The 22,144-nt window shown below is 40.5% G+C and overlaps 4 protein-coding genes across 4 annotated transcripts in view; 1 reads left to right on the top strand and 3 right to left on the bottom strand.

The window, feature by feature from the left end:
* LOC132700048 (midasin) overlaps positions 1-11,450 on the bottom strand; it is a 46,563-nt gene extending 35,113 nt beyond the window's left edge. Inside the window, exons 1-8 of the mRNA XM_060667135.1 lie at positions 11,291-11,450; positions 10,989-11,233; positions 10,704-10,934; positions 10,120-10,648; positions 9,904-10,067; positions 6,691-7,453; positions 2,611-3,693; positions 1,790-2,555 (exon numbers count right to left, since the gene is read on the bottom strand). Of these exons, the coding sequence (XP_060523118.1) occupies positions 1,790-2,555; positions 2,611-3,693; positions 6,691-7,453; positions 9,904-10,067; positions 10,120-10,648; positions 10,704-10,934; positions 10,989-11,233; positions 11,291-11,380 (3,871 nt within the window). The 5' untranslated portion in view covers positions 11,381-11,450. The remainder of the gene's footprint in view (positions 1-1,789; positions 2,556-2,610; positions 3,694-6,690; positions 7,454-9,903; positions 10,068-10,119; positions 10,649-10,703; positions 10,935-10,988; positions 11,234-11,290) is intronic.
* Positions 11,451-11,550: 100 nt separating this feature from the next.
* Positions 11,551-12,708, bottom strand: LOC132699781 (uncharacterized). Its single transcript, XM_060666667.1, has 5 exons — positions 12,565-12,708; positions 12,317-12,514; positions 12,095-12,259; positions 11,885-12,043; positions 11,551-11,829 (listed from the first exon to the last, which is right to left on the bottom strand). The coding sequence occupies exons 1-5, from the start codon at positions 12,610-12,612 to the stop codon at positions 11,578-11,580; spliced, it is 822 nt and encodes a 273-aa protein (XP_060522650.1). The 5' UTR covers positions 12,613-12,708; the 3' UTR covers positions 11,551-11,577.
* Positions 12,709-12,930: 222 nt separating this feature from the next.
* LOC132699780 (uncharacterized) lies at positions 12,931-14,366 on the top strand. The gene is made up of 5 exons (XM_060666666.1): positions 12,931-13,107; positions 13,163-13,333; positions 13,425-13,598; positions 13,847-14,023; positions 14,088-14,366. The coding sequence occupies exons 1-5, from the start codon at positions 12,976-12,978 to the stop codon at positions 14,364-14,366; spliced, it is 933 nt and encodes a 310-aa protein (XP_060522649.1). The 5' UTR covers positions 12,931-12,975.
* On the bottom strand, positions 14,194-22,115 carry LOC132699779 (uncharacterized). The gene is made up of 7 exons (XM_060666665.1): positions 21,847-22,115; positions 21,588-21,790; positions 20,087-20,217; positions 19,474-20,030; positions 16,974-18,106; positions 16,771-16,915; positions 14,194-14,747 (listed from the first exon to the last, which is right to left on the bottom strand). The coding sequence occupies exons 1-7, from the start codon at positions 22,070-22,072 to the stop codon at positions 14,404-14,406; spliced, it is 2,739 nt and encodes a 912-aa protein (XP_060522648.1). The 5' UTR covers positions 22,073-22,115; the 3' UTR covers positions 14,194-14,403.
* Between the last annotated feature and the right edge of the window lie 29 nt (positions 22,116-22,144).

Raw genomic sequence — 22,144 nt, 5'->3', positions numbered from 1 at the left:
TCTCTAAAATTATGGAGATGCACCCCATCCTGCTGAAAATACATATTTAATGTCACGACAAGAGGTAAATCATCTAACGAGGCTTCATTTTCATTTGTTAGAAATTGTAAATATCGTGCACCAGTTCAGGCACCATAAAAAAGAACAGGTCCAATAATTCGCCTTCCTATCACTCCTGCCCAAACATTGAATCCGAACCATTCTCGAAACTGTCCGGGACGAATAATTCTTTGATTATTTAAAGACCAGTATCTGTCGTTCTGTCGGTTATTATTCTCGTCATGTTTATCTAACAGCCAATTACAATGTCGAAGTCTTCTTGCAAAGTCAACTTCATAAAGATGTTGATGAAGGTAATATTTAAAAGAATGACATTATTTTAAAATTCTCCTCGTAAGATTCTCTTGAGATGTCTAATTCTAATGCCACTTTTAGGGTCTCAGCTGGATTTAGGTTGACGCCACACAACTTATAATAAAATTATCATGTCGATTATTTTGTGGATTTCTCATTTTCAATTAAAGCTTTCTAACGAGAGAATTGCGCAGGAACGCGACGTTCGGCCTGTCGAGAGTTTTTTCTGCATTCCACGTATATCAGAAATATATTAAAATTGATTATTGTGTTCAATGATAATCCAAATCGATAACACGACAAAATCGATATTCAGATCAAAATGTACAAACTGTCAGAATTTTCAATCGCGCCGACTTGATGAATAGACGCAAAGCCGCCTAAGTAATATTTCGTTTTTATAAAAATGTATAAATACCTAATTACACTCCGATCTAGCGTGCGGGAAGCGGCACTTTACCACGTCAGTTACGTTTCCCGCGGATCCGAGCCACTTCGGACATTTCCGGGATTTTACCGCACGGGTTCGGGATCAATCGGATGTTTTCGGAGATATTTCCCACGCCTTGAATTTTGACGTTTGTCAATTTTGACGGTCATGTCAGTGAATGTATTTTTTTTGCGAAAATGTACGCAAAAACTAACGGTCGTAGAAAAAGTATAGTATGCAACACGTTCGGTGAACTTTTTGACTCACTCGTTTATTATCAAATGCCGTTTACCGCACTTGTTGCATATTATACTATTACTTATTTGGTTTTTTCCTTCCTATGAGCTTAGTTTTTAATGGATTTTGAAAATGTTGATGTCAAAATCTTGCAAAAAAAAGTTTTTGTTCCCACTAGGGTGCTATTTGAAAAAACTAGGTTATCCTAAAAAAATAATAGTTCATTACATTAAATGACAAGTAAAGAAAAGTTTCATTTACAATTTTTATGATGGTCACAGACAGCTGAACACGATTTTCAAAAATTAAATAATTTTGAAATTTAAAAAAACAAAAAAAAACTGCCCTATCCTACGAATCCAAAAATGCAAAAAAAATTACTGTCGTTTCCGCTCAAAACGGCAGTGCAACCATTGAGTACATATCGTCGAAAAAATGGACATTCGGTCTATATTAACCCTTCAAAATTTCAAATCGCTATCTCGAGCCGTTTAAAAGTTATAGAGCGTTCCCACTTTCTTGTGTCACCCGGTATATAATAATTATAATTATTTATTAAAAAGTATTTAATAAAAAAAAACGTTTCTGATTAGTAACTATTTTTCTATAGATAAAAAAAAACTATCGGTATTTATAATATTTTCGGAAGCTCTCGTTCGGTAATAATAATAAGGAATAGCTTTTTTTTTGAAATTTTAAACTGTCCATTTTACCCCTGGCATTGCAGAAATGTACCAATAACCAAAATTTATAATTATATATACTCACGCGTAAACAAATTCTCCAGCACCACGTCCCGTTTCCAATGTTTCTGCAACACGTCCACGATCTCCCTCTTCTCGTTCTCCTTCCTGACCTTCCCGGCGAGCACCAGGTATCCCTCGTCGACCATGTGCTGGTCCCAATCGTAGAGACCCTCTTGGTTCGGCGCCAACCTGTACCTCTCGCCCCACCTGAACAAATCCCTTAGAGTGATGAAACCCTGCTTGCCGGCAAAAGCGGCCGACTCCCTCCTGCGACGTTGCAGGTCGCTCATGCACGCGATCATCTTCTTCGCGTAGCTCTGCGCCATCTGGCACCGTTTCTGCAGGATGTGTTCGAGCTCGTCCGCCGGGATTTCCCCGAAATGAAGCTCGACGAAACGGTTACGGAACGCGCGGGACAACATCTTCCGGCCGCCGTACGCGCCCGGAGGATTCTGAGTGGCGAAAACCGTGAAACCGGGGTGCGCGCGGACCGTTTCCTGCGTCTCCGGGATGAACAACTCCCGGTTATCGTCGAGGACGCGATTGAGGGCTTCGAGGACGTCCGTCGGGGCCAGGTTCAGCTCGTCCAAAATGATCCAGTGCCCTTTGCGCATCGCCTCGACCAAGACGCCCTCGCGGAACACGAGTTTACCCTGTGGGTCGGCGACGTACGAACCGACGTACTCCTGCAGGTCGGTGTGCTCGTGATTGTTAATGCGGACGCACTTGTTTCCGCTCGCGGCCGCCAAATATGTGACGAGACTCGTTTTTCCCACAGAAGTGTCGCCCTACGATGGATTCGAAAAGGTCGATAATGCGGAGAAGTGCGGGAGGCGGGCTCACCTGTAAGAGTACGGGAAGTTTCCCTACGGATACCACGCGCACGAGATCCCTCAAGTTCCGTCTCACCGAACGCGTGAGGATGTAGTCGGATGGCGGACGGGGTTCCTCGGTACCCACCTCCACCCAGTACCCTTCGAATTGCAAACACTCCTTGCCGTCCGGTTTGGGGATCGGTTGTCCCAACGCGGCTTTGTTTTTATCCCCCACCAAATACCTAAAGACCAACGCTTCGACGATTTCGTAGGACGCCGAGTCGAGCTGCGTCAAAAAACTCAAACAAAAAGCCTCGTGGAGGCTCTTCCGGAACGCGCCGCAGGGGTTGCGCGATGCGACGGTCAACGCGCGACACAAAGACCTCAGCGAGAAATGCGGCCTGTGTCCCAAACCGTCCGTCAGGGTGGTCGCCACCTCCTGCCTGATCCTCGTGTAAAACGCGACGATATTCTCGACGTCCTTGTCCTTCAGCGACATCGCTTCCAGATAACTGCGCACCAGCAACAGCAGATCCGACTTGGACACGAGCTCGTCGACGTAGAACTCGGCGAAACGGTTCCTCAGTCCGGGCGGTAAATCGCGTTTGCCCACGTCAGTGGACGGGTTCATGCAAGCGAACATGGTAAAGCCGGGATGTCGAGGAATCGGAACCTTGTCGCCGCGCTCCAGGAGGCAAAACGTGCCGTCCGCGTCCTCGAGCAGGCCGGAAAGGCAGTCCAAGGTTTCGGCGTTCGCCAAATTGATCTCGTCCAGTAATATCCAATAGCCTTCGCGTACGGCCTTGACCAGACCGCCTTCGACGAACGCGAAAGCCATCGCGTTCTTTTGCTTCAGTTGAGCGTCGATCGCGGAGAGTTTGTCCCTGATACTCTGCCAACGCTCGCGGAAGACGTCGCTTTGCGGTTTGGCCGTTTCCGTTTCCGTTTCCGTAGTGAGACGACGCAATGCCGCGTTCGTGCTCTTGAACATCAGCTTCACCAGGTCCGAGTACCGTTGCTTGTTGAAGCATTGAGCTACGTTGGACAGGTACTGCTTGTTAGGCGCGACGTTGAAATAATCGCGGAATACCTCCTCGAACTCTTGCCGGATCTGAAACGAAAAATGGGCGTGGCTTGGGACGGGGTACGCCGAACCGCGTTACGACAACTACTGACACGATTAAATTAGAAGAAAAAATGACCAGATTTATGACAGCTGTTCAAATGGCAAGATATGATAATATTCCGACACCACAACAAATTTAACAACGGAGACCCATTTAAATCCAAATGGTCCTTAAGGAATACATTCGAATACCTCACTTTCGTAATCTCCATACCTTCCAACAAATTCAGTTTTTTCTTTTTGATTGATATGTAAAATATCAAAATTATCGTCATACTTGTACATTTTTATTTTTATAAGCCAGTTTATGTTATAAATTTTATATAAATTTTGGGTCATGATCGACATTGAAACTTGTAGATTCCAGATTTTTGAGTTTTTCGTGATTTAGTTTTAAAAGTAATATTAAAACCAAATGTATATGCTTAAAATCTGTACGCCCTTGTAAAATTTTTGTTTATGGTTCGATTTTGATTTTTTTTTTTGCTGGAAAGGTCTCTGAAAAATGCACTAAAACCTTGTTTTTCTTATTGCTTCAACTTAAAGTCATTGCCAATTGAGACTATTTAACACACGAAAGAGAAGAGAGAAGTACTATTAGGGATTTTTTAAATAACAAATTGGCAACCAATTCTTATTCAGGAGTACTTAGAACCTAATTATACCAATTTTTATAATGTTTGAAATATCGTTTGGGCCAGCTTAAGGCTGTACATCGTTCTAAAATCTTTGATAGATCTCTCAAAAACGCACTAAAACCTATTAGGGATTTCTTTAAGAATGAAGTGTCAACGAATTTTTATTCAAGACTCACAATTTAGAGATCAGAGAGGATTAGATACGAACTAAACAGTCTTTACAACGCTGATTTTTTTTTTATTAAAAAGGATTTTTGATTCTCATCTAATAATGAAAATAGCAGAAATATTAATAATTGATTGACGTCGCCATACTGTTTCCTTTGTCAGTCCAGTCAAATTTGCTGGCTAATTTATATTTTAATTTTGTTTACATCTTTCGAATGCTGACATTTATTAATGGTAAAAAGTCTTTTTTATCATTATTTTAAAAATTTGTATAATTAAAATCTGCAAGATCTTAAAATCACATACAAAATAATCGTTATTTACAAGGCTTACAATATTTATTTTTTTAAAACATTAACAACTTTTAGGTAGTCCTGAACGCGAATCGGTGGTCATTTTTAATTTGAACAAATCTCTAAAACTACTTCTCGATTTTCCGCTTCGAAAAACTGCCAGTTAGCCATGATATTAGTCAAACGATATGAAAAAGCAGTTTCATTTCTCTGTACTACGATCTATCCAGCAAAAAAGAATTATCACAATTGAGCCATAAACAAACGTTCTACAGGAGTAATGCTTAAGCAAGGCGACCGCGATATGTCGAGCACCCTGCATTAGAACTCCATGGAAATTGGTATAGTTAACTTTTATTTATGTTTTATTCTTAAAGAAATCTCGAATATCCCTTCTCGATATTTGACATAAAAAATCGGTCCCAGTTAGCCATGACTTCAGGTTGATGTAATAAGAAATATAAGGTTTTAGTGCGTTTTTGACAGAATTAAATATTACTGCCTCTCACAAAACTTATAAACTTAAGTAATTCGAGCCAACACTTTTCCAGACATTTTAAAAAAAGCTCTAATAATCCCAGTTTTTAAAGAAGGTAACCCTGATGTCGTTGAAAATTATCAACCTACTTCCAATTGTTTCAAAAATTGTAGAGAAATGTATAGCCAAACAATTAGTTCAATATTTTGAAATTAATGGCATTTTTAATAATAATCAGTTTGGTTTTAGAAGAAATAAAAATACTTTTTCAGGCATTCTCAATTTAGTTTCAGACATTACAGATGCATTCCAGAATTCTCAATATAACACTGTATAATTTTGTGATTTCATTAAAGCACTCGCAAGTTAAATGCTTATAATTTTTAGATAGCAGTCTTAGTTTGATGCAATCTTACCTTAGCAATAGATGCCAGGTGATCAACTGCTCTGGAGTGACAGCAAAGAGTGAGGTGAACATTGGAGTGCCCCAAGGTTCAATTTTGGGACCCATACTATTTTCAATATATATAAATGACATTCCCCTTGTGGATCCGACATCTGTTTATACACTTTTTGATGATGACACCACTGTGTCTGTTTCTGGGGATTCATTAGAAGACACGTTGAAGGTTGAACACTGCTTTAGCGCAAATAAATTAGTTTTAAATAGTGATAAAACGGAGAGAGTGGTTTTTTTTCCATGCGAAATTTAAGTACAGTTAATTTTAATAACTTAAATACCAGATTTCGTGGTATCTATATTGACCTAAAACTTCAGTGGGGCTCCCATATAGATTTTGTTGCTCAGAAACTGACCAAAAATTTGTATTAGCTTCGACGCTTGACGGAAAATGTGTCTCCTGTGTTAAGGACTGCATATTTTGCACTTTTTCATTCACACCTCCTATATGCGACCTTATAATGGAGCCATGCTGCTTAGAACCAAAAGCAATTCGAATTATTAGTGGACTTGGTTATCGGGAGGACTGTAAAAATGCCTTTGGAGACTTGGAAATTCTTACATTGCCCTCGTCATTTATCTTTCAAATACTGTTCGTAATTTACCATTTGAAATGTATAAACAAACGGTCAGACGATTTTTGATTAATCAGCATTTTCATTCTTTTGATGAATATTTGTATTTCAATTATAATGTACCGGGCGCATTTTAAGTATATGTTATTTTATTCCTTTTTGTTCGACGTATGTAAATCACCTGTGATAGTAATATTAATAAAGTATTCGAATTCGTAAGGCAACAGGAGGCATTCAGAAGTTTCGTAAATAGTATTACACAAGTTTCTTTGAAAAATTAGCTGTCATAAATCATTAATTTTTTTGTTCTAATTTAATTGCGTTTAATGGATTTTCGTCGACTTTGGACGGGCTCGAAAAAGAAACGTACCGGCGCTATGACGAGCTTCAGGTCGACGGGCTTGAAACCGCCCAAAAGGTCCGTGGAGTCCGACTGCTGGTTCATATTGATGACGACCAACTTCTGGCCGAGGACCTGGGCCAAATACTGTACGGAGGAGGTTTTGCCGGTACCGGTCTCGCCTACTAGCAGTACCGGCTCCTTAAGGCGGACGCAACACATGACGCGTTCGAGCAAAACCGAAGCGGGTCTCGTGAAACAAAACTTAGAGGTCTTATTGAAGACCCGGTGCTCCCTGGGCAACGAGACCCGTTCGGAGACGAACGCCGTTGCCGTAAGCTGAAGACTGGGCTTGTACGTGTTGAAGTAATAGTCGGCCTTCTCGTTAATGATCCCCAAATAAGTGCTGATTTGTTTGGCCAAGTCGAGCGCTTCGACGGGGTTCGGATAGGAGCAACAAAACACGTCGATTGCGTGCTGCAGCACTCCGAGAGCGGTCGCTTGGCTCTTGACGTCGAAATTGACGGCGGTGCGCGAGCACCACTTGAAAAAATCGCGGGTCGATATGCGCCTGCCTTTAGACGCGACCGGGGAGGACGTTTCGTCGGAAAATAAGCGAAACACCTTCAGGAGGCGATCCGCTATGGTGTCGAATTGCGGGTGACGGGCGGTCACGATCTGTTTCAATTCGTGGTCGGGGAGAGGATCGACGGTTATCTGCACGATGTGCTTCTCCAGCAGGCCCATAGTGTTCGATTGTTTCTTGTGATGGCCGCTGTACGTCGTTACAAGTCTGAAAAACCACAACGAAAACAATTCAAAATTGGATCGAATTCTTCATAAAAAAGTCAGAACTTGTCAATAATTCAATTGTAATGATTATTGCTCACTCTTAGACAGGCTTGTAGCACAGCTTGTTATGGAGTATCTAGAAGGAAATGTATTAAAAACATTCATTTCAATTTATCGTTTTTTTATCGATATGTCCACGACATCATAAGTAGATAAATAACAAGAGTTCAGATGAAACATAACCTCAAAACACAATCCCCTTCTAAGGGGTGCTCCGCCCCCGATTGCTTGTAGGGTGTGCTCCGCCACCGATGCTTGTGTTCTCCGCCCCTGGGGCCCCGTTGTAGGAAGTTCGGACGAACATAACCTCAAGAAACCGTGATGACTCACCTTTTTTTTTTTTGCTACCGAGGATCGAACCCGGGATTCGTCCGTTGTTCAACGCTGACTTTAACGTCGAGCTAACGAGCATATTAAACCGAATAAGTAACGAGGGCTAGATATGAAGAATATTGACGTCACGTGCGCTGACGTTTCAAAAGGAAAAACAGACTTATTACTAAACTCCTTCAATAAATTCCACAAAAAATTACAATTCACGATTGAAATTGAAAACCTAAATACTATTAATTTTTTAGACTTACAAAATGAAATGACGTGTTGCCATACCAAGGAAACAAAATCATCATATCTAAATTTTATGTCAGAGAAAGCAATAATGTTATCCGATCCAGAATCTAGACCAGACGCAATTGAAAAAGCAAAACGCGCACTTCTAGAAAATAATTATCCCAAAACTTAATTAATAATATCTTTAGTACACGTACCAACAAATTTTATAATAACTTAATTAAAAAACCCAACATCAAAATTCTCAAAGCAAATATATATCGCTACTATATGTACTTATCAGAAAAACTCCAAACCATTTTCAAATTTCAAATAGGGCACAAAAGTTATAATTTACGAAAAACATATCTCTTCACTAAACTCAAAGCAAAAATTCCAGTTGAAAAAAGAAGTAATGTGGTATATGTATATGACAGTATGTATATAGGACAAAGTCAGTATTTGAAAAATAGAATCAAAGGACATAAGTATAACAAAAAACACAAAACAGCTCTTCATACCCATTGTGACAACACCAAACACACATTTAATTTTCAAAAAGTTAAAGTCCTACTAACAGAACCTAACACCAAAAAAAGAGAATTTTATGAAAGTATAGAAACCCAAAAAATAAATTAATTACAAACCCGACTCTAAACGCCTTAACAAAATATATAACTCAATTTTAAACTAACAAAATTAAATTATTCAATATTGTTTAAAAAAAACATCCGTACCTGCTTTGCATGCCATTCCAATTCGCATAAAATATTCGCTGACAACTTATGTTTATTTTAAATAAGTAATATATTAACGCTACGTTAAATTGCATCAATTTTTTTAAATGTCACTTATAGAAAATTAGAATATTTTGAAAAAGATCGAAATCACGATCGAAATGTTAATAGATATTTAAAGGAATTACGTTATTTGTTTTTGAGAGACCGAATACCCAAGAGAATTATATATATATATATATATATATATATATATATATATATATATATATATATATATATATATATATATATATATATATATATATATATATATATATATATATATGTTTTGCTTTAGTCCTTCACGGATGGAACTATGTGTATTGGTGGTAATCCGGGTATTCATCCGTTCGTTGTTTGACCCTGGAGTAGGATCATTCGCCTGACGTTTCGCCAAAATATCACTTGGCATCTTCAGAGGCCGCGCGTCCATGTCACTCGTACGTGTCCGCACTTAAACTCAGTAACATCATAGCAACATAAGTGTGCGAAGTGTTTTCGGAGAGCGAGCATTGAAGATGCCAAGTGAGATTTTGGCGAAACGTCTGCAGGATTCCAGTCAGATGCAGGATTCCGGTCGGATGCAGGATTGCAGTCGGAGTTCAACAAGCGAATCAATACGTGAAATTATATATATATATATATATATATATATATATATATATATATATATATATATATATATATATATATATATATATATATATATATATATATATATATATATATATATATATATATATATATATATATATATATATATATATATATATATATATATATATATATATATATAATATATATATAAGCCGCTATCTTATTTCAGTGATTTTCATAGACTCAAATCGCGATATCGTTAAAATTATAATAAAATTATCTAGAAGAATTATGCATGTTTAGTAATTGTGTGTAACATGTAATGTTCAGGCAGTCTGTGGGTAATATCATAATTTTGCATCTTTTTGTTTTATCCTAGCCAATGTTTATTTGGTATGTAATTGTTTATTGCGATTGGTAACAGGTTACCTACATAATGCATTGCTAAATATAAACAGAAACGAACCTTTGGGTGACGAAAAGTTGGAACCCGGGAGAGACGGGGATGGCGTCCCTGTACCCTGGCACAGTCAGGGCATGGTTCTCTAGTAGGTTGCCGAGAACCGACGCTATGTCCACGTTAGCTTGATCTATGTCCTCGAGGAGTAGCCAGTGACCCTCCGTTACCGCCTAAATAAAAAACAAATGTTCGTTGTGAATTTTCTTTATGTACAAAATTTACTTGAGTCAGAATTCCGGGCTGCCACACAAACTCGCCGGGCGCACCGGTACATTTATAAGTGCCGAGCAGCGTTTTGCTGTCAGTTTGATCACCCAGCTGCAGCTTGATAAAGGTTTCGCCCAACTTTCTACCCGTCTTGAACGCCAAGTGGGTCACCAGCGAGGTTTTGCCGCTCCCCACCGCACCTTGAAGGCACAACGCCCTGTTGGAAAAGAGTCCGAGAGCAATTTTTTGCAAATTGCGGTGGGTAGAGGGGACTTCCACTAGCAACTCTTTTGTTTCGCGTCCGACTGACGGGACATAAATGTCGGCCACGCGAACGAGCGCGTTTTTACTTAGTTTTCCTGGAGCCAAATGCGGAACGGGATGGACGGGAGGAGCTTCCCATTTTTTTTTGGAGAAACCCGAATTTGCGTGGAACTGGTAAGTCAAATTTAGGTTCATGTCGTCGGAAATTCGGTTGAAGATCAGTTGCTTCAGGCGGCGCTCGTTAAAACCCAAGGCAAGCGCTAGAGTTTGATACATTAACCTATAAAACAATAACGGTGAGTGTTAAGGATAAAAGTGACCATATAAAATACTACCAGCGAACATGGACATCTCTAGATGAACTGATAAACGCCGAGATGAAACGAGTCCACTCCCACCGCACTCTGAAGAATTCGGGGTTGCTTTTTAATAAGAAATAAGTGGCCTCCACGATATCGATGCATTCGACCTGCACCTTTCCCGAAGAAATTTTGCGAACTTTTTCTGGCGCTTTGTCTTCCGTCTCGAAGGGAGCCGGATACGACGTAAAATACGTTAAAGCAAACCTAAGAAAAATACGCAAATAATCTACAAAGCGTTAGGAACCTCTTGGGTTAAACCTAGACAAATCCCGTCTCTGTCGGACGATTTTAGACAACAGAATGCAATTTAGCAAGTGTCTGGAATGACTAAATTCGTATTCATCATTGAACGTGAGAGCGTCGTGCAATATCCTTGGCAGCTCGCGCGGAAACTGTTCAATTATAATATCAAAGTAATATGGTATAACGAGCATTTCTCTAGCGATGTACTCCACAAGCACGTCGCATTTAGCAGACTCCTTCAATTTCTGAACGTCTACTTGCTAAAACAAGACTAGTTACTGCGGAAAACGAGAAATATTGTGGAGTTTATATGTTACTTTGAAGCAGACGTTAAACTGCTCGTTTATGCTAGCAAAAACGTGCAATTTTTCGTACAGCGAACCATTTTTTGCAGCCCTAACGGCCATTTTATTAACAAAAAGACTTGAAGGCACTCCAAAAATATAGAACGTGCGAAAAATATAACCAAAAAAACATTTGAAAAATATATAGGTTAGGACGACCACAGATATGAAATTGGTGGGACCGAAACTCTCTTCTTCTTATTTAATATAAGGCAAACTAACAGAAACGGCTTCCAAACAAGTGTTTATTTACTTTTTTTTTACAAAGAGAATAAGAGTAAATTGCTGTCAGCCACTTTAAAATTAGCAAACTTTTCCGTTCCGATCGCGAAATTTTTCACGCCAATCATTGCTTGGTGATTATTAGCAGGAAACTTTTTATCCATATGCTGGACCAACAATCTGGCGAGCAGAACGTTGTCGTCGATCGACATCCAAAGCTTCTGGATTACGTTATCCACCTCCGTCAACTCTTCCTCTGGAAAATCGACTCCCTTATCGATGACTTTCACCTGAATGGAATCGGAAAGTTATTTATCCAACAGCATCGCCCAAGAAAAATCGTACTTTGACGTGACCAGTAATAACCTTGACTTGTCTCTCTACGTCCCCGTCCTTAATCAAATAATTGTGCAACACGGCGTTGGTTTCGTTTTCCAGGAACTGGAAACCTCGTTTGCCTCCTATATAGCCGACAAAGTAATTATAATTAGCGGAAGAAATGCGCTAGAAAAGAAATTGTCTGTGCTAGGAGACGCCGCTTTTAAATTCCCTCACGTATTGTTCATTGACACTGTCGTCTTTCAAAATTTCATCGCGGCCGTCTTTGATTGCGACCACCCTCGCCACGGCTCCCACCTTTTCCTTTCTCGTAATCTTTTTTATTTTTTCGAGGTACTTGGCTTGTTTCTCGTCGGTTAAAGTGGCCTGAGTAACGAATGCCTAAAACATAAAAAGTAACGCGAACGTTTAAAAAAAATGAACACTTTAAACGTCTACGTCGTTGGTGGGCATATGCAGAGTGACGGCAAACTGTTCCTTAATCCATCCTTTGGGAGCGTATTTTTTCTGGGAGCCGATGAGGGTGACATTTAGGTTGTATTTTTCGACGATCTTGACGAACTCTTTCAACGATTCCGGAGGGTCGCGTTTGCTTTCCTCGCTGCTTTCCGACGATACAGACTTTGCCGACACTGTCTGCAAACGCAATTATTATTTTCTACTATAGAACGAGCAGTTCTTATTACCGCGGCCAAATAAATGCCCAAAACAGCGTTAATCCAAAATTTCGACATAATTTTGTAATAAACAAAGAATACGGCGGATTTATATAAACTATAGAGGTTATTCGATATTGAATAACTTATAGTTGTGTAGGGTTATAAGAGTATTTATCGATAATTGTTTTAAATATATTTGTACGAAAGGTCACATGTAAGTGGTAACCCCAATCAAGTCTTTATCATGCCCACTTATATAATTTTTCAGTTCGCGCGTTAGTAAACAACATTTGACTACATTTTTAACTCCATACTTTATAAACAGAGATAAATCCCATAATGGGTCCGATGACCTCTTCACGCCTGTGATAATTTAGCAGCGAGTTTGAATAAGAAGCTTCCATTACAAATCTTCTATTCGTAAGAGTGGGAATCAACATGAATTGGGCTAAATCTCTAATTCTGACGATGACCGTTTTATCGGGAGCCTCCGCCGGCGGCAACGACCAGGTAGTTCCGTCATTAACGGAGAAGGAGATTCAAGACTCGGTTCAGTATTTTCACGCAATGGTGAGTTAAGCTACTGCGAAGACATAATTTTAATTTCGGCCTTGGGGTATTTTAGTTACTACGTGGTTACGAGAAGAACAGGCTAAAGTTTATATATGAATACGCCCAAAAATTTTCGAAAGAAGAAGAAACCAACCTGTCGTTTGTAGCTTCACAGAATGTGTACGACTTGGACCGTTCCCTTTCGGAAGTTCGGACAATTGAGCTGTCTATTCCCACATCCTCAGTACTATCACTATTTATTTATTTATCTCACTTATTATTTGCTGAAACCATATCCTGCTCTGTCGTCTGTTTAATTAAGTGTTTCCCCGCAGAAAAAACCCACAGTTCTGTTTCCCGACGACGAACTCGACTTCGACAAGGCGTCACAACTGAGGGATTTGCTAAAAGTGTTGTCTGTTCTTGGGTTGGAGACAGAAATCAGCCACCACGAGTGGAGCAAAAGCGGCGACGTTATCGAAGAAGTCTACGTTGATAAGAACCTAGTGGTTAGTTTATCATAATAGACCTTAAACGTTAGACAATTCTGTTCTTCAAAATAAATAAGAACTAAAATTTCGTGAAAATCTGAACTTTTAGTTCTTATTTATTTTGAAAAATGGATTTTCATCAAGTAAAAGCCACCTCAGTTCAACTTCTGTTTTTTCTTGTTATGGTCTGTGGATCTAGGCCTAAGCTGCAGTGCGTCATTTACCGACATCTAAACTAACCAATCTCGATATCTTTGGCATTTCAGTACGAGTACGCGGATGGACTTCATTTCGTAAATAAAACGGTGAGAGTGGTTAACGGAAGCGTATTGGAGGACCGCATAAAAGAATTGGCCATCGATTCTTCCCTTCTGTCTGTTTTACGATACGACTCCGACGGTCAGTTCTTAAAAGACGCGTCCACGTTGGTACCGGAACTACTGGTAAGTCCGTACATATTTTTTTGTGAATCGTACGTTTACGTGGGTTTTGCGTCCGCGTTTGTAGACCTCGGTGGACGAAGAATACAACGAACCGGACGCGGAAATGATCAATTCCGTCCTGGAAGAACTGGCGGCGGTCGCCGCGTCCGCAAAAACTCGGGGCGAGGTGCCAAGCCGCCTCGTCGCTAGTCTTATGAAAAAACACGACGCCACCATCTTCTACGTCACCGACGACGAACCGGACGGTGCTTACGTAAGTAAAGATTTCAGTCTGACTGTAAATTACCACCTGAACGACGACTGGCGATTCACCGTCTATGGTTCCAAAGCGAGGACTCAATAAAAACGCCATTTTGTGTTTATTTTTCATTTTAATTTATTCAAATCGCCTCGATCTCGTAAACCGACTCCCCTGTCGACTCTCCTTCCTCCGCAAGCGCCTCCAAACTGGCCGAGCCGGATGGCTCGGGAGACGGGACGACCTCCAACGATACGGTCCTTCGAGCCGGATCGTAGCGGGCTTCGGTACCGGCAAGACGCGAAGTTTTCTCCACAAGAGTGTCCAGACTCCGTTGCCAATATTCCGCGCAGCTAATCGCCTCGGTCAGAGCTCGCAACGTTTCGTGCGCCGTCGCCACGTTAGAGATCAGGTGATCATCGACGCACTTGGGGCAGCACCTTACCCTGCGGCCGCGGAAGTTGTCGACGATACTCTGGGACAGCTCTGTTCGCATTAGATTTACATTAATTTGCCCGAAAATAAGTGTGAATAAGGTGGAGAGGGCAGTAGTAGGGAGCGGTATGGTTCCTTCATAGATATAAGTGACCAATTGCTTTTGAATGGGATTAACCAAGGGTTGGCATTAACATACAATGCAACAAGATTATTACCTAAAGTTTCGGAATTTAAATTCAGGTAAAATTGTGGTCCGTAATAAAAATAATTTTATACCTACCTGTGTTTAATATTCTTTGGTTTGGTATACTACTTAGTTTAAGTTTATTAGTAATCATTCTTATTTCGCTGTAATACAGCGTGTGCGAATTATGCAAAATATGTGCGAATCTAGTGTATCTCAGGAGATGCTCCCGCCCACATGTAGAAAACACTATTCTATTGAGACTAAGGAACTTATAAAGAATGTTTATTTGACTCTCATTGAACGTGGTGCCAGCAAGCAAGCATCTTTAGAAGATAACGGCCACATTGACGAAAATTCCAACATCTACTCTATCGAAAATTGCGAATAATCCCACTTCAGCCAGGAAAAAAAGAAGCGATGCTGACAATTTCTCGAGTGTAGATGAAAGTGAAGTAATACCCCAGAAAAGGGTTGGGTTGACTAAACTGATAAGTGTAAAAAAAAACGCGCCATCAAAACTAGGCAAAAGAATAACTATTTTGCATGCTGGCTCTAAAGATGGTTGGATTCCAAATGGATTTTCTCTGTCTGCTAAAAATATTAAAGATTCTTCTTTAGATTACCATGAAGACACCACCGCAGATTTATTTGAAAGTTTTTTTGTGTGAAATCGTTTAAAAAAAAAACAATTAAATTGATATTTATGTCGTGCGTTACGTCGCCGTCACGTTGTTCTGAGAACTAAATGGAATGGCTAAATACCGTGTTCTGGTATTCCGTACTTATTCTTATTAAAACAAAAATATTGACTGCATGTGGATTGAAAAGGAGCAGATAATAAAATAAGCATAACAAAATATTATTGGAAATCATTATATATAATCATGGCTGTTATAGCATCCTTCTGCGATGAAATAGTGTTATGGGAATGTTAATTGGTCTGTCGCTCAACTGCACCCTATACGTAATAATCAAGATTAAGATCTGGGGAGCTAGGTGGCTATAAGTTTGGGGTGACGTCGTCAAATTTTCGGCCATCCAATCTTGTGTCTTGTCTCTAACTCCGGGTTTGTGAAGACATAAACTGTCCTCTGTGCATAACATAGGACTTATAGGAGACGTCTTCGTGGACAACTCGACGGATTAGACCCTCAGAGACTTTGAAGGGATTTCATGGACGATCTGTTGTAATTGTTGAACAAATTGGGTATTTTTAGTAGTGTCCCAACGTTCCTCATGTCTTTTCCGTTTCGCGATAGTTTCTACATCGTTAGATGATGCTAGTTAGTTGAGAAAATTGGAGATTTCTAAATCGTTGGTTTTTGCGTATCGAGCGTCGATAACTGCATGTCTCTTCATTTCTTACGTTACTTTATAGTCCTCCAGTGATGATCTCCGAAAAAAAAAAAAACAAAAAAAATTGTTCTCCATAAATTACAGCCACATATATGGATGTCCTCAAATACCGGACGCACCCTGTAATACTTACAGTATTACTTAAAATAAATTACCTTACACCCTTTTATTCTATTAGCTGGTAGAAGTCACCCGACAGCAGACCCTCTTTTCTTTTTAAAATCATTTTTTCTTTCTGGGTGTAACGCATAACAATTTATTATAAGAACATATTATTAAATAATGATAGATAACACTCTACAATTGCAAGAATCTGACTAACCAATTAAGAAGTGGTCAATTGACCAGCCCCAATACTAATTACGACACAGAAAACAAAAACTAGGAACTACAAGTAGAACAAATAAAATGAACGAAAATAAATTATAAGAAACAAGGGGAGCTAGATAAGAAAAAAAGAAACAAATAACCAGAAAAACGGAGAATGTTTATAAATACAAATAAAACTATTACGCAATCGGAATTTACCTTTGACGTGGGCGCTGTACTGTCGCCAGGCGACGACGTTCTCTTCCGTTTCGTTAGCGAACCTCCGCCATTCGGACTTCTTCAGGGCGCCTCCGCGTCGCAACGTCAACGCGAACTCCTTGATGTGGGCGATCACGCTTCCCATCTAGAACGTTCGGTACGTTCCAGGTTAAGGAGGCCCATTTCATCGGCGGATAACTTACCCATCTGGTCCAGTTATGGGCGTTGTGGGTGATTTCCAGCAACCAAACCGCCCAAGTCTTCAGAGACAGACAGCAGACCGCATCGGCGGAGTGCTCGTACACCTTCGCCGGTCTATGACCTCTGATCACGCCCCTCCGGTCTTGCGACGTTACCGGCTCTACTTTAGAGGGCGCCACCATCTCTGGTTTTTGCGTGGGGGGTGATTCCCGTTCCTCCTCGGTCTCTTCGTGAACCGACGGCGGCAAGCGGTGGACGTCGTCGCCCACGGTCGGCACATCTTCCACGAAGTCGAACGTCTGCGTTACCCGCGACGGTTCCTTATCCAGTACCGCCAAGTCATCGACTTTCGGCGTTTCTTCTTCCGTTTGAACGTCGAACTCCTCTTCGGTAGCAACCGCCTCGTACAAATCGTCTTCTTCTGAAATTCGGTAGTCGTCATCTCGTTCTTCCTCTTCTTCTACGCTCTTAACGACTTCTTCGTCGGTCGCGCCTTCCACCAGCTTCACGTCTTCCGTCTCTTCCGTGGTCCCGAGATCTTCCTGCTCGATCGGTTCCTGGTCCGGTCCTTTTGCCGCTTCTTCGATGGTTCCGAGGTTCGTTTCTTCCGTCACATCTTCGGTCGTGTCGTCGTTTGCTTCTTGCGTTGTAGTTTCTTCTGCATCTTCGCCCTCTGCGCCGGCGACGTTGCCGGGCGCTTCCTCTTTTTCTTCTCCCCGTTCTTTTTTGTCTTGATCTACTGCACCTTCAGTATCCTCCGCGGCACCGTCGTCGTCATCGACCCCGCCTCGAAACGCCGACACCCAATCGTTCAAGATGGCCGACACCTCCCGGATTTTGTCCATCATTTTCTGGTCCACCTTGTCCGGGTCGTTCTTCAGTGCCCACTCCATCACGACCTCCTCCAGGAACGTCTTGGGCACCTCACCGCCGAGCCTCAACTCCTCCAGCTTGGCCAAAATGTCGCGGTACCTCAGTCCCGGCATCTTCCCCGCGTCGACCTCACTATCTAAGAAGTCTTCCGGCCCTTGGGCGAGTATCTGGACGAGCTTAGCCAACAGCTCTTCGTCCAGAAACACCTCCTCCTCATCAAACCGATCGTCACGTTCAGTACCAAAACCATGCTCTAGCTCAGCTAACAAACTGACGTTATTAGCTGACCGTCAAAGGACAAGAAATTACGTGATATAAAACGTTGATGACCAACATTATATGACAAAATTAGATGAACGGGTATGTGGTCAATAATTAATACCTCTTTATTCTGCAAAATCTTTCCAACCCAATGTCGACTCTAGACCTTCAAAATTTCCATTCGTAAAAAAGAGGAATAACAATACATACTCTTTCAACTTTCAATCCACTTGGTTGACACACTAGATTATACAATTTGAATTTCGCGATCTGTTAAGTTCAGTTCTGAAGAAGCCAACAGGATGATGGCCTAAACGTTAGCAAGTTCGAATCTAGAAGATTTCTAAATATCAACATTTAGAATTGACCAATGAAGCTCGGACAGTGCGCAAAGAAGATTTTGAAAAAGCTAAAGGCAATGATGAATATGAGTGCTTCACTTTTGATCTTCGAAAAGAATTACCTTTACCACGAATACCCACAAATATTGTGTTCTATAAACGGCAGTCTCAAGAAGTGGGGATCATGTATATTAAAGCACAGTCAAACATACATTTCCTAAGGAGCGAAACATCTTATTCTTTATATTTTACAAAATACCCCATAATTTTTATGGCGTTTCAAATATTGAAAAAATATTGTAATGAGACAACAAACCGAAACAGGCGGAAGAAAAGAAACTGCCTACATATTAGGTCGATTAAATTACAAAAGAATGACCCGTTCATAATGTTAGGAAATAATTTCGGAAATGAACACCAGGCAATAAATATAAAAAAAATATATAAGAGGAAGACCGTCCACAACCTTTCACATCTCTAGTGCCTTTCTGGCCAAATGGTAAACCAATCTCTGAAGAGAAATTCTTTATTGTACTAATTTGTTGATACTTCCTATTGCTGTTTTTCATTTTGCAAAATCCTGCAAAGCCACAAAACTTTTGGTATTTTTGAAAAAAAATAAATTATACCTTATTACACTACAAAGTAAGATGGTACTTGTACTATTGTTACAGTTTTTTTGTATTCAGTTTTTTATGCGTTGGCCGTAGATTTTCTTATTTAGAAAAAATTTCATTTACAAATATCTCAATATTATCGATTTGAGGGTCGGAAGTTTTTTGCATAGCATGGCCCAATTTAAGTGAGTGAGTCTCATTTTCTTCAATCAAAGTCGTTAATTTCAACTCATATGGCGGTCATTTAACAATAGCATTACTAGCGTTTTTGTTGTCGTCAATCTTTTCATTGTAACTTAAACCATATATTTGAAATTGTGGTTTCCATAAGGATGACAATTTGATCACTGCAGAGTATTGCGACCACTTATGACTTGAAGATAACGTCGTTCCGACTACCCCCCCAGTACCTGGCAGTTTATCTTCGCCAACCATCTCTTCCAAATCCAATCCTTCCAAGTGTTCCTCAATCCACACGTCTTCTTTGAACACGAACTCCTCCTCCCGTTCCATCAATTCTTCTCTTGTCATCTCACTCTCCGATTCTTCTTCGCTTTCTTCCTCTTCCCCTTCTGCGTCATCGTCTTCGTATTCGGACAGCGACGATATCGACAGTGGGGGAATGTCCTCGTCCGATTCGACGGCCTGAACGTCGACGAAACGCGTCATCGCGTCGATCCACACCGCCATTTTATCCGCGATCTCGATGACGGTCTTCTTGTAACAGTTGCCTGTCTTCCTGCTCGGTTTCTTCAACAGTCGGGACGCGTCTAGTCCATCGAGAACGCCATCCGAGATGAGCATTTGTTTGTAGTTGAGAGCAAACAGCGGCTCGTCTCTGACGTAATCGACGACGGCCGACGCCAGAGCGTCGATTTGAGTTGTCGTCCAGCTAGGGCGTTTTCCCCTTTCCAGCTCTTTGGTCTTTTCGGAGCGTTTCTTTTCCTTCATTTTTTTACGGTGTTGCCTGAAACCGAGTTCGAAGAGGACCACGCGAATATTTATGGTACCATCATTGGTAACCTGTCTAGGGTTTTGTAGTAGTACCGGGCCTCTCTGGGTTCAAGATTGTGGTCAGTGTGCAGTATTTGCTCGTACCTCAAGAGCATTTCGGCCGGCAATAGTGTCTGGTAGTCCTTCCAATTGGCGAAGACCTTTTTTTTTTTTTCGTGGAATATACCGAGAATCAAAAAGACCGCAATATTTTTATTGGCGAAACATGTGAAATCGACCGACCCGACGGTCGTGGCGATTTTGGCCGAGATAAGTAAAGAAGAAGAAACTCAACTCGCGGTTATACACAAGTGATGTCATTTTATATCGTCCGATGCACCTTAAAGTCGCTTCAATTGAGAAAAATAACTTGTTCGTTATCATACCTAATCAACCATCTAAGATTTTTCTATATCTGTGAAATTACACTACACAAAATAATCCCTAAAATAGGATAACTTGTATATGTTCACGACCTATAAAGTTTCTTGGACTCTCCTGAACATTTAAAATATTATAATTTTGTTGATACAGGGTGTCCCCTCCGACATAAACTATGTTATTTTAAATGAAACACCCTGTATATATCGATATTTTTTGAATCCTTGGTTAAAATAAGGGTCACTTTCTTAAGAAAGTCCTATTCGAATTTTGCATAGTTTAGGCAGAAATTGAGGTTATGTTTTTTTTTATATTTTGATTGCCCCATATAAAATTGTTTTGTGACGCTACGGATTAAGGTATTGCAACGAAAATTTAACCACAGACCAAGGAGATGATGCGCTACTCGATCAGTTTGACAGACGCGCCTCAGCTAATACAGGATGTCCCAAGTAGGTGGTGCCGTTTTGGCCAATCTAATTAACAAAATCTTAACATTTTCAATTGGAACACCCTATATTTTTATTCAGATATCAATTTTAGGACAAAAAACGAGGTAAGTTTGTAATTTATGTTATATTTAAATTTTACTTACCTTTTGAGATATTCGAGGTTTAAGATAACATCCGTATAAATTCTTGTTGCATTTTTTTGAAGTTTAGATATTAGGTATTTTTTAAATAGCAAAGACAAAATCCTACTTATTTATATACGAATAAAACCTATTGTTAACTTCAGAATTTAAAGAAACATTTAATGGTTAATTATCTGGCTTGATTGAAAATAACAAATAACAAAGATAAGTAATTAGAGTTTATAAGCTAACTAACCAAGGTAACACATTTGAATAAATAAATAAACAAAAAGTTAAATAAAGAGTGTTCGTTAATTCGATCCATAAAGTTTCGTTGAAAATGTTCCTCTTAAAATGCTCGTTTCGTCTGGCATCGAAACAATAAAGAAATATCGAAATATTTAAAAATGTAGTTGGCTATGACACCACAATCTTTTTTTTACGCATTAAGGTATAAACAAACTTTGACATTTCTGTTTGTTTTTGTTTTGTTGTTGTTGTTGTTGTTTGCACTTGGAAACGGTCGTAAAAGGACCATCGTGAATGCGCGCGCGCGTGACGTAAAAACTTACGAACCCGTCTCTTGTTCGGTACAGCCAGCTTGACCAATCTGGGCGGGCACGGTTCCAGTTCGCATTTTGGCGGCGGTTTTTTGACCGCCGGCTTGTCGCAGAACCGCGGGCTCGGTATCGACAAAAATTCCATGTATTCGTTCTGGGACATGATGCTTCTGTCCAGCAACGACGGTTTCTCGATGTCGCTTGCGCCTTTCTTGCCGCCTGGCGACGCAACCGACCGAAAAACGAGCGTCGATCTATATTCTGTGGTCGCTTACCTGCGCTTCCCTGTAATTTCGTTTTCTTTTTACGCTTCTTCGTGGCTCGGGCGCGACATAAGCGGAAGGGGACGTCCGCCGGAGCCCGCAAAGGCGCCAACGGTCTTCTTTTATCGGCCTCGCGCAGGTTGCGGTACTTGCGACCCCAAATCAGTTCGTTGCGCAGGTTCGAATCGTCGGAGTTCGACGCCGACACGTCACGAAGCATGTACTCGCACACAGACATGTCCCTACCGCAAATTTAGGCTGATGACGTCCAGATAATGTGCGAATTTTGACAAATACTTTGATATTTTTT

The sequence above is a fragment of the Cylas formicarius genome, unplaced genomic scaffold (assembly GCF_029955315.1).
Source record: "Cylas formicarius isolate icCylForm1 unplaced genomic scaffold, icCylForm1.1 PGA_scaffold_3__17_contigs__length_32017465, whole genome shotgun sequence".
Taxonomy (NCBI): Eukaryota; Metazoa; Arthropoda; class Insecta; order Coleoptera; family Brentidae; genus Cylas; species Cylas formicarius.
Note: the sequence above shows the minus strand (reverse complement) of the source record. Positions and strands in the feature narration are given on the sequence as shown.

What these genes read in the sequence shown, in the direction of transcription:
- LOC132699781 (XM_060666667.1), bottom strand. Translation starts at nt 12,612, where the DNA reads ATGTCGAAATTTTGGATTAACGCTGTTTTGGGCATTTATTTGGCCGCG. An exon ending in TGCATATGCCCACCAACGAC is followed by an intron (nt 12,260 to 12,316) that starts GTAGACGTTTAA and finishes TTTATGTTTTAG; the next exon opens with GCATTCGTTACTCAGGCCAC. An exon ending in ACAGTGTCAATGAACAATAC is followed by an intron (nt 12,044 to 12,094) that starts GTGAGGGAATTT and finishes TTTCTTTTCTAG; the next exon opens with CGCATTTCTTCCGCTAATTA.
- LOC132699780 (XM_060666666.1), top strand. Translation starts at nt 12,976, where the DNA reads ATGAATTGGGCTAAATCTCTAATTCTGACGATGACCGTTTTATCGGGA. An exon ending in TGTCTATTCCCACATCCTCA is followed by an intron (nt 13,334 to 13,424) that starts GTACTATCACTA and finishes GTTTCCCCGCAG; the next exon opens with AAAAAACCCACAGTTCTGTT. An exon ending in ACGTTGATAAGAACCTAGTG is followed by an intron (nt 13,599 to 13,846) that starts GTTAGTTTATCA and finishes TTGGCATTTCAG; the next exon opens with TACGAGTACGCGGATGGACT.
- LOC132699779 (XM_060666665.1), bottom strand. Translation starts at nt 22,072, where the DNA reads ATGTCTGTGTGCGAGTACATGCTTCGTGACGTGTCGGCGTCGAACTCC. An exon ending in CTGTACCGAACAAGAGACGG is followed by an intron (nt 20,218 to 21,587) that starts GTTCGTAAGTTT and finishes AAAAAAAAAAAG; the next exon opens with GTCTTCGCCAATTGGAAGGA. An exon ending in TACTACAAAACCCTAGACAG is followed by an intron (nt 20,031 to 20,086) that starts GTTACCAATGAT and finishes ACTCGGTTTCAG; the next exon opens with GCAACACCGTAAAAAAATGA.